The 12,157-nt window shown below is 34.2% G+C and overlaps 1 protein-coding gene across 1 annotated transcript; it reads left to right on the plus strand.

The window, feature by feature from the left end:
* Positions 1 to 8,467: 8,467 nt before the first annotated feature.
* LOC116134695 (putative disease resistance protein RGA3) lies at positions 8,468 to 11,116 on the plus strand. Its single transcript, XM_031420367.1, has one exon. It carries the CDS (start codon positions 8,468 to 8,470, stop codon positions 11,114 to 11,116), a length of 2,649 nt encoding a protein of 882 aa, XP_031276227.1.
* Positions 11,117 to 12,157: the final 1,041 nt, after the last annotated feature.

Below are 12,157 nucleotides of genomic sequence, written 5' to 3' on the forward strand. Positions count from 1 at the left end.
GCCTCCTCCTTTGCAACTCCTAGCCGAACCTTCTCCCGAGATAATTGCATGGAAAGTAGGGCCTGTGAATAAGGAAAGATAAAGTTAGCTTATCAAAAGCTAAAGAAAGTCCTCGCCGAGGACAGTTCGTTTACCTTGCTTAAGTGTTGGAGCGATGTGGACATCAGATCCACGTCGCTCGAGCCTACGAACTGCTTGAATGCTTTCGAAAGTCCGCACTCTAGCAAAGTGTAGACCATCGGCTGCAGGTACTCCAGCAGGTTCTCCAGCGAGTCTAGCACTAGGGTCTCCTTCTTCGCGCCTTCTGCAAGGGCCGTGTCGCCCATCGGTTCCTTACCCGCCCTCCTTCTGATGTCTGGTCGCGACCTCTCGGGTTGATTGCCCTCAGATTCAGTCTTTGACTCTTCGACTTGAATCTACCTTAAAAACTATGGGACTTCTATTATGCCTAAAAAATATAAGGGCTGACGTAAGGTCCAGTCAGCATGCATGTAACACCTACTCTCTACTACTGTTCAGATAATGCATACTATGCAAATTATAGACATACATAGCGTATGGAAGATAGTGGGCTCAAACTTTTCTTTACTCATAAAATATAATTCTTTACAAATACAAAAGACTATGTATTTAAAAACTTTCTAATTAATACAAAATATCATAACTGGTGGACAGTAGTGCCAATACTCTCAGCTACTCGACGTCCATCCGACCGCTGCTCCTAATTCCTGCAAAACAAGGAAGAATAGTGGGGTGAGCACAACAATGCTCAGTAAGTAAATCCTCTACTACCTATCACCACAACTCACTATTTGGTTCTTTCCTTACTCTGCTGTTCTTCTATTTTTATTTCTCACTGTTTTCCTCTTTCTTTCTAATACTGTTATTCTCCTTTAACTCTGTTATGCTCTTTTTTCTTTCTTTCTCTCTGTTCTTTTTCTCTTATTCTTACTCACCATGAAGGACAATCATGGTTCTCTCTTATTCTCATTATACTCACCATGAAGGAAAATCATGGTTCTCGCCTGTATAAGCTCTACATGCAATTAATACAAAAGAATTGCATGTTTCTTCTTCTACTCTCTATTCTTATTAGCTCAAACTTCCGCATTCTTTCTCATACTCTCTCTCTCTTTCTATCTCATTCTTTCTTAAGCTTTCTCATTCTTTAATTCTTTCTATTATCTCATTCTCATTTATGTTTCTCTTTCTCATAATTCTTTTCTGTTAACTCTCTTTAGTAGTCACAGCCTCATCTTACCGGAGGCACGACCGGGACTCACTCCCGTTCTACATGACTTCTCCTCATTCTAGACGATCGGACTTGGTTATGCATGGATTCGGAACCTTTGGCCATGTGAGTGTATAATCTCTCTCTCAGGTACTCGGGTATAGCCCTCATCCGCATGCACTCTCACGGGCTACACCACTTCTCTTTCTCATACTCATGTCGCTCTCTCAATGCAGCGTACATGCGGGAATACTCTACCCATTACTCACGGGTTCCCCATCGCATAACCTACTCTATGCTCTTATCTCTCTCTTATTCTTCTCATGTTTGCTCATCTCTTTCTCAAGCTAGTACTCATAATATAGCTTAACTCTTAGCTTTTCTCATCTCTGTTCTTTCTATTTCTGTTCTTTCTCATTCTTACTCATTGGAATGTCATGACCTCATCTGACCGGAGGCATGGCTGGGCGCTACCACTCTACGTTACTTTTGCTCATTTCGCTACCGATCGGATTTAGTCATGCATGGATTCGGAACCTTTGGCCATGTGAGTGTATTCTCTCTCTCTCTGAATGTCACGGCCCCATCTTACCGGAGGCACGGCTGGAACCTCATTTTCCACTCTGCGTGACGGTCACGGCCTCATCTGACCGGAGGCACGGCTGGGGATCACAAAGCACCCACTCTCGTGACTCTACTCGCCACTCACAGGTTCCCCATCGCACAACTTACTCCATTCTCTTCTTTGGCACTTTTCGGTCTTTTATTCGCTAGTGCTCAATCTCTCTTTCTCTTTACTATCAAAGTATTCTCATTCTCTTTACTCTTAAGAGTTGATATTCTCATCATTCTCTACTCTTTCTCACTCAAACTATTACTCATAGTATAGCTTATACTCAAAATTCTCTACTCTTAAGCTAGTACTCATAAGGTAGCTCATACTCAACATTCTCTATTCTTTCTCAAACTACTTCTCAATGCACAATTAATGCATATGGATGGTTCATACTCATTAATGCACTTATGAAGCCAAATGCAATATTGCATCAAAACAGTCATTCTGCGCAGGTCACACTTAAAGGCATAACTTGAGTTATATACCTCGGATTGCTACGATTTTGGTCTCGTTTTAAGCTTAGAGATAGAGCTATAACTTTTATGTTTTGGTCTCAACCCATTTCAATCCAAAAATGCCCAAAAATTACTCAGAAAGTCAGGCTGTGACAGGACAGTTTCTCACTTAGGCATTTCATTAACACCTCATATGCATACTAAAGCTCTACTTATCTATAACTCTACTCTTCTCTTTAATCCACCAAATGGGAGGAAAAATCCCTCATATAGTCATAATTCCTGCAAAGGAAAACACTCCCAAAATATTCATACAAAACCCTCCAACTTCAACTCAATTTCACTCTCTCATTACACATCAAAAACACTTCTCATAATTTAAGCATATCCAACAACTATGACTAGCACACATCTCATCTCAATTTTTCAGTAAGTATAACATACTCATACATATATAAATCTCTACCAAAAGATTTCTCAATCTCACTTGGTTGGATTTACTTACCTTGTGCTTGAGTAGTCTCTCCTAAGCTCTCTACTCTTGTTGGATTCTAATCTTCTCTTAACCCTAATCATAAACTTTATAAGAATTCAACCTTTACACAATAAATCATAGATAGACTTGAATCCTTACCTTTTGATGCCTTGAATCAAGACCCTATGAAAATCTACTCAAAAGCCCTCAATTCCTTGGAGAAGAATGAAAATTTGAGAGAAAAAAGGAGGAGGATGTGGGGGGGTGGAATAATAAAAATAAGGGTTTCAAACCCTTACACTTAATTTATAACCACACTTTCCCATTTTGCCCTTGCACTTCGCTAAAATTCCATCTATGTCCCTTAATCAATTACCATAATGCCTTCATTTTTAGTGCACATTCTCCATGAAATTCTATCTCTTTTCACTCCCCATAATTTCAACTAATTTTGAGTGAAAAGACCATTTTACCCTTAATGCAAGTTTAAGGGATTTTCTTCACATTTTTCTCAAAATAACTTCAACAAAATTCAACTAACGGCCAACTAACCAAAAATAACAACATGCAAGCTCAATTGAGAATAAATCAATAAACATTCAAGTAATGCAACAATAATTTAACTACGTACCTCAAGTGGGGTAGCCTGATGGTACTCACCATGCTCCCCAATTGACTATAGCCCCTTGGTCTTGGGTTCGAGTGGTGAGGGAGGCGAAAGAAATACCTTAAGGGGCGGGACAGTACCTAGTGAGTCATGCTGGGGCAAGCCCAGAGTGGGCCTGGGGCGAGCCCAGGTGTACCAGCCCAGCCCACGGGTGAGATCTAGGTCGTGACAATGCAAGAGTCAGATCATGGGTACACCCGCAGCCTGCTTCTGTTAGAATAATGGGTGCACACCGAGCCAGCCAGAAGCTGTGATGATCCCACGTGTCCAATACCTACTCTAAATCGCGCAAATCACTCTGGAAGATGGGCAATGTGACATAAAGAAGGATTTGCACGGATAAACCCACCAACTTACAGAGTCAGTTATCATTACCTCAATGCATCCCACTATAAATTGAGAGCTTCTCTGTCATTAAAAGGATTCGCTCATTTTTACTCTTGATTAGCTATTCTCTCAAGAATATATATCATTCTCTCTCTTGTACTATCATTTTGTGAGTCATTTGTAAATCATTTGTAAGTTAGTCCGCTAACGCGACCTGACCCCTATCATTAATACAAACATCAGTGGACATAGGACTTGCTACCTTAGCATCAGAACCACTTTAAAAACTGTCCCTTTTGCATTTACTACCCTTTTCCTTTATATTTACGTGTGTCTTCTAGGTCAGTTCAGCATTTCACATGTGCGTTTCGTTGGTGTCAAAATCATGCATCAACACAGTTGATTAAATAAAGGTAACTCTGGCATTATCTTTGAAGTTAATTAGATTAATTAAACATCAAACAGAACAAATACAGAGCAGCAGATTACTCGTTACTTCAACAGTACAGTCTTTAACTTTGCTTAAAACATTCTTGTGCATGGCCAAATATGAACAAAAACATATAAGGATAATCCTGCACCACATTCTTTTAACTCATCCGAATTTAAATTCTCCCTCACATATGATTCATCAGTACTATTTTTACTTTAACGTAGTATATTTGAATAAGCATAAAAAGATTTAGGGTTGGTGAAGTGAGGTGTAATAAAGAATTGATGCTAAGATATAGGGATAAATATTTACTTAATAAACTTTTAAGGATAATGGTATCAATAAAAATGCACTACAACATTTGTATACAATTTTTTTATATAACTTTGAGATGGCAACTCGAGATTGGCCGGTTTGCATTTGGGCAAATGAGATCCATTGTGAGTTGATTAATCATGCGCTGTCACATCAAGGTTGTATGAAAAAGTTATGAGTGTAGTGCTGCTCTAATGTTATACTTTATAATTTAATTATACAACCAGACAAAATAAATAAATAAATAAATAAGACAGAGTAGTCATTTTATATCAATTTTCTGTAATTTTTATCTGATTGTATGTCTAACAACTTTTTTATATAACCTTGAGATGGCAGCTCGGGATTGATCAGTTTGCATTTGAGTAGATAGAATCTACTGCAAGCTAACCAATCACGAGCTGTCATATTAAAGTTGTAAAATGTAGTGCTATTCTAGTGTTATACTTTACAATTGAGTCATACAACTAGATATATAACCAAAATAATTATTGTATATAAATTTATATAATTTTTATCTAATTATATGACTAAGTTGTAAACATAATATTATTCCACTTTTAATTATCGCATGCGAGCTCTGAACAGTCTTCTAAGAGCATCTCCAAAAGACTCTTTATATGACTAAACTCTTTATTATAAAGATTTTATCTATAAAAACAAGAGTCCAACAAACTCTTTGCCTTTAAAAAATAAATTAGAGAGTGGGTTTGACTCTCCACATTTAGAGAGTCAAATTTCACTCTCTATCCTAATTTTAATTAATAAATTACAAGTTTCTATGTATTTTATTCATTAATTCACTCTCCCATTAAGTCTATTTCTTAAAAATAAAGAGTATCTTCATTAAATTTAAAGAGTCTATTGGATTTGAATAAAAATTATGTTCTTTATATTTTAAAAGTAATGAAGATGCTCTTTATTTATATAAAATATGCTTTTCAAAATAAAAAAACACCATTGGAGATGCTCTTAGAGCATCTTCAAAAGACTCTTTATATGACCCAAACTTTTATTATAAAGAGTTTATCCATAAAAACAAGAGTCCAACAAACACTTTATATTTAAAAAATAAATTAGAGAGTGAGTTTGACTCTCCACATTTAGAGAGTTAAATTTCACTCTCTATCTTAATTTTAATTAATAAACTATAAGTTTCTATGTATTTTATTTATTAATTCTCTCTCCTATTAAGTCTCTTACTTAAAAATAAAGAATATCTTCGTTAAATTTAAAGAATAGATTGATTTGAATAAAAATTATATTCTTTATATTTTAAAATTAATGAAGATGCTCCTTTATATATATGATATATAATTATTATTAATATATAGATATATATATATATGAAAGATATTCTACCAAATAAAAAATACTGTTAAAGATGCTATGAAAGATGCTGATTCAAATAAATAACATAATTAAAGATGCTCTAGACATCTAAACACTAGAGAAGTCGTCTTTCTGGGCAAAAGATTATACTTGTAGTCAAATTTGTAGAGGTTTAGGTTTAGCTTTCCTATGTGAACGTTGGTTGCAGCAAACACAAAGGTAGGTGTGCAATAATTAAAAAAGTGAGGGGTCTTTACGCGGAGCTTTCCAAGACACCTAAAGTCCAAGCACGAGAAAAGTTCTCTTTGTAAAATTATTAAAGTTTTATCAAGTCAAATTATTCCCATGTGAACGCATGTTGCAGCAAACACAAGGCAGGTGAGAGGTCTTTTACACAGCTTTCGAGATATCTAAACACCAGTGACCAATGTTTTAAAAGCCGGGGTGAATCCCGCCAAAGTCTCTAGGTGCCAGGTTGACTAATTTAACCGGTTTCACTGTAATAAAAACTTTTAAAATTAAGTAAATACACTCTTAAAAGCTTTTTAAATTCCTATATGTTTAAACTTTATCACACACACTCTAAATACAAATCAATTAGCGATTGATTGGTGACGGCAACATCCCAGATGTAACCCTAATTATTCATTGAGCTCATTTCTATTAAAATCTATCCAAGAGTTGGCTGAAATAGGTTCGATTTTGACCATATCTCACCGATGTCGGTGTTAGCATTCCAGGCCAGGTCTCATATACGTCGGCGTCGACAACCCTCCTCATCATCTAAGAATTACTCTCCTTTTCCTCTCGATCAAAACCCAACTCACCACATCTCTGTTAGCCTTGTCAATCGCCAGCAAAATCTCATTGTTGCCGCTGCCAGATTTATTCTATTTTTGGTTGATTTACTCACTAGAAATCAATGTCGTCACCACCATTGCATTCATCGACACTTTATCTTCAAAAGCCGCAAGATTTTGGCTGTCAATTATTCGCTAATTATTTTTCTAAATCCTAGGGTTTTGGGTAAATAGGAATACTATAAACCTGACCTGTTGAAATTTTTAGATTTTAGTTAAACCGATTCAATCAATCAGACGGGTTGGGTTTTAAAACATGAGTAATACTAGCCTTACAAAGAGGCATACAAAGAGTCATACAAAGAGTCAAATCTAGCCCTTGAAATTTATGATTGCCTCTTTCTCTCTCTCTTTTTTCCTTCTTTCAAGGGCTAGATTTGATTCTTTGTATGACTCTTTGTATGCCTCTTTGTAAGGCTAGTATTACTCTTAAAACATTGCCAGTTACCAAACAAGTTGTTTTTGTAAATTTATTAAAGTTTAACCAAGTCGAATAAATATAACATCAATCTCTAGGCAAAGATTATACTTTTTTAGAGGGTTAGGTTTTAGCTTTCCAATGTGAAGTGTGAATACATGTTAATGTCAAAGAATATAATAATATCTGTTTATTATATTTCAGGTTTATTGGGTCATTTAAAAGTTTACGAGAATCTCCGATTGTTCTTGTTGTTTTGAAAGAATCTTCTTTAATTTTAAAATATAAAAAATATAATTTTTATTCAAATCTAATAGTTTTTTTAAATTTAATAAAATTATTTTTAATTTTTAAGAAAGAGACTTAATGAGAGAGGATTAATAAATAAAATATATAAAAATTTATAATTTATTAATTAAAATTAGGAGAGAGAGTGAAATTTAACTTTTTAAATGTAAAAAGTAAAACTGACTCTCTAAATTAAAATTAAGATAGAGAGTGAAATTTATATTTTTAGACTTTTACTTTTATGGATAAACTCTTTATAATAAAAAATTTAAGTCATATAAAGAGCCATTTGAAGATCTTCTAATACATTATGCTTTGATTTAATTAATAAGGTTATTCAAAAGACACGTTTTAAGGCAAACTCACCTTTTCGACAAACGAAGTAGTGCAAAAATAATAATGCAAAGGCAAGATATTGGGTCTGCTACAAACAAAATTTAATTTAATTTTTTAAACAAAGAGTTAGTTTACTATTAAGTTTCGTTAGGCTGTTGGTTAGTTTCTAAACCTGGATTAATAAAGAGTTAGTTTACTATTAAGTTTTTCAAAGGATATTTAAGCTGTTAATAACATCATTAACAGAACGATGCGTTTTATCACCTACAGTAAACTCTGTTACTATAACAACTACACTGTGCTCACCCTTTGCTTAATTAAACTTTTCCTTATTCCAAATTGATACTTTAAAAAACGAATCAATTATTATTCTCACAGAGTAATTGTACCACGATAGAATGCTGATGTGTTACATGCACCCAATTATTCAAAGCCACGTGACAGTTTAATTAAAATAAAAAGAAATGGAAAACAAAAATCTAAAATTTTATTTAAAAGATATTTTAAATTACAGGGAATTTTTTTTTTTTCTCGCATGATAACGGTCAGTGCCATAAGACAATTTACTTTACTTTTTTTAGTTTAATATATATAAAGTAAATAATTGCTTTCTCTGTTCCATGCACTCTATATATTGATTGTGCCGTAGCATTGTCTACACAACACAAAATATCAATTTCTCATCTTTCTTCAATTATTTATCATCTTCTCAGTATGGCTGAAGCACTCGTTTCTGTTGTCTTGGAGCAGTTGGCTTCAATAGCTCGTCAACTAGTTGAAGAACGGTTGAGGCTAGTGGTGGGTGTTGATGATGATGTCCAAAATCTCACCCGCAATTTTCGGTCCATTCAAGCTGTCCTTGAAGATGCAGAGAACAGACAATTCAAGGAGAGTGCTGTGAGGGTTTGGTTGGATAAGCTTAAAGAGGCATCCTATGACATCGATGATGTGTTGGATGAGTGGAACACTTCTATTGGGAAATTACAAGTCAAGGAAGTTGAAAATGCTTCCAAGCCTATGATCAAAAAGGTATGTTCACTCATCCCTTGTTATACATTTTGTTTTAGAAAAGTTATCCTGCCTTGTGCCATTGCTCGCAAGATAAAAAGTTTAAGTAAAACAATAGATGATATTGCTACGGAAAAAGATAGGTTTCGTTTCAGTTCGGAAGCGCGCACTATAGATATAAAACCACCAATGACTGCATCTTTTGGTGATATATCAATGGTTCATGGAAGAGAAGCTGATAAGGAGGAGTTATTAAACAAGTTATTGAATGAGAGTAGTCAAGAGCCAGCCATCTCTATTGTTTCTATTGTAGGGATGGGTGGCATCGGTAAAACTACTCTTGCTCGATTAGTTTTTGATAGTGATAAGGTGAAAACCCATTTTGACAAAAAAATATGGGTCTGTGTCTCGAAACCTTTTGATGAGATTAGGATTGCAAAAGCAATCCTTGAATCTCTTGGAGGTGATCCATCAAAACTAGGTGAACTAGAAACTATATTGCAACATCTAAGTCAAGATCTTGATAAGAATAAGTTTTTTCTTGTCCTAGATGATGTATGGACTGAAGATTTCAAAAATTGGGAACAATTAAAAGATTGTTTAAAGTGTGGTTCTCAAGGAAGTAGAATTCTAGTTACCACACGTAAGCAAAATGTTGCCAAAACTATAGGAGCCACCAACATGATCTTGTTAGGGACATTATCAGAAAATGAGTCTTGGTTGTTATTTAGTCAAATGGCATTTTCCCGTGAAGCCAGTGAAAACTTAGTAGATATTGGTAGAAAAATTGTAGCCAAATGCAAGGGCTTACCTCTTGCTATAAAAACCTTAGGAAGCCTCTTGAGTTTCAAAACAAATACTAGAGAATGGCAAAATGTTCTAGATAGTGAAATGTGGGAAATAGAAGAGGTAGAACAAGGGATATTTCCACCTTTACTATTGAGCTATTATGATTTGCCTTTTCCATTAAAAAAATGCTTCTCATATTGTGCTATTTTCCCGCAAGATCATGAGATAAAGAAAGATGAATTAATTAAGTTATGGATGGCGCAAAGTTATCTTAAGGAAAAGCGAAACAAAGATATGGAGTTAATTGGGGAAGAGTATTTTGAAAATTTAGCAATGCGCTCTTTTTTTCAAGACTTTAAGAAAAATATATATGACGGTAGAATAGAAAGCTGTAAGATGCATGATATAGTGCATGATTTTGCTCAATTTCTTACCAAAAATGAATGTTTAAGTATAGAGACTGATAATTATGTTGAGTCTCAATTAAAGTCTTCTTTAAAAAATGCTCGACACTCAATGCTAATACTTGGAAAACCAGACTTATTTCCTGTAGGCGTTGATAATAATAAAAAATTGCATAGTCTTTTGGTTAAGAGTCAAGATTCAAGAAGCCGACAGACTCTGTCCAAATTATTTGATAACTTAAGTCTACGAGCATTACAATTTAGTCGAAATGAGCATGTATACATTGAGGATACTCAAGAAATCTCCAAAGAAATAAAAAAGATGATACATTTGAGGTATCTTGATTTATCTTATAATAGTGATTTAAGAGAATTGCCTAAGGAATTGTGTGATTTATATAATCTACAAATGTTAAACATGGCCTGGTGTGTTAATCTAACAAAATTACCTCAAGAGATGGGAAAGTTAATCAACTTGAGGCATTTAATAGTTGATGGTCATATATTAAAATACATGCCAAAAGGAATCGAAGGATTAACTTGTCTTCGAACTTTGGAATATTTTGCATGGAGTAGTAGTAGCCATGGTGGTAAAGCATTTACTATTGAAAGTTTGAAAAACTTGACAAATCTTCAGCATCTTGGTATTTCGAGGTTAGAAAATGTGGGAGATGTGGGTGAAGTTAAGCGAGCAAACCTTAGGAATAACACAAACCTCCTCTCTTTAGTTTTAGATTTTGGAATTGAATCTACATTAATGCAAAGGGTTGAGCGTGAGAGAGATGAAATGGTTGTTGAGGCCTTTGAACCACCTCCAAATTTAGTGAAATTATGTATAAAGGATTGTGGAGGTAAAACTATAAGGCTAAATTGGATAGCATCATTAACTCAGTTGAGGGAGTTAACACTTATTCATTGCTACAACTGTGAGTATTTGCCTCCTTTCGGAAAGTTATCATCTCTTGAATCACTCTTTATAGATTGGCCTTTGAGTGTAAAAAAGGTGGGTAATGAATTTTTGGGAATAGAAAGTGATGGCAATGCCAGATCTTGTATTGTCTTTCCCAAATTAAAAAGGCTTGTGTTTGATCGAATGAATGGATGGGAAGAATGGGATGATATTACTTTTAAAGGAGATGAATTAGCTATATCACTACAGTGAACTCTTACTGTAGCAACTGCCTGTGCTCCCTCTTTGCTTAATTAAACTTTTCCTTAGTCCAAATTGATACTTTAAAAAACGAATCAATTATTATTCTCAGGAGTAATTGTACCACGATAGAATGCTGATGTGTTACATGCACCCAATTATTCAAAGCCAGTGACAGTTTAATTAAAATAAAAGAAATGGAAAACAAAAATCTAAAATTTTATTTAAAAGATATTTTAAATTACAGGAATTTTTTTTTTTCTCGCATGATAACGTGAGTGCCATAGACAATTTACTTTACTTTTTTAGTTTAATATATATAAAGTAAATAATTGCTTTCTCTGTTCCATGCACTCTATATATTGATTGTGCCGTAGCATTGTCTACACCAACACAAAATATCAATTTCTCATCTTTCTTCAATTATTTATCATCTTTCAGTATGGCGAAGCACTCGTTTCTGTTGTCTTGGAGCAGTTGGCTTCAATAGCTCGTCAACTAGTTGAAGAACGGTTGAGGCTAGTGGTGGGTGTTGATGATGATGTCCAAAATCTCACCCGCAATTTTCGGTCCATTCAAGCTGTCCTGATTAGAGAGTGTTTGATTCTCCACATTTAGAGAGTCAAATTTCACTCTCTATCCTAATTTTAATTAATAAATTACAAGTTTCTATGTATTTTATTTATTAATTCTCCCTCTTAAAAATAAAGAACATTTTCATTAAATTTAAAGAGTCTATTGGATTTGAATAAAAATTATGTTCTTTATATTTTAAAAGTAATGAAGATGCTCTTTATTTATATAAAATATGCTCTTAAAAGAAAAGAGCACAATTGGAGATGCTCTTAGAGCATCTTCAAGAGACTCTTTATATGACCCAAACTTTTATTTTAAAGAGTCTATTCATAAAAATAAGAGTCCAACAAACACTTTATCTTTAAAAAATAAATTAGAGAGTGAGTTTGACTCTCCACATTTAGAGAGTTAAATTTCACTCTCTATCCTAATTTTAATTAATAAACTATAAGTTTCTATGTATTTTATTTATTAATT

This window comes from Pistacia vera, unplaced genomic scaffold (genome assembly GCF_008641045.1).
Source record: "Pistacia vera cultivar Batoury unplaced genomic scaffold, PisVer_v2 Contig1083, whole genome shotgun sequence".
NCBI classification, from domain to species: Eukaryota; Viridiplantae; Streptophyta; class Magnoliopsida; order Sapindales; family Anacardiaceae; genus Pistacia; species Pistacia vera.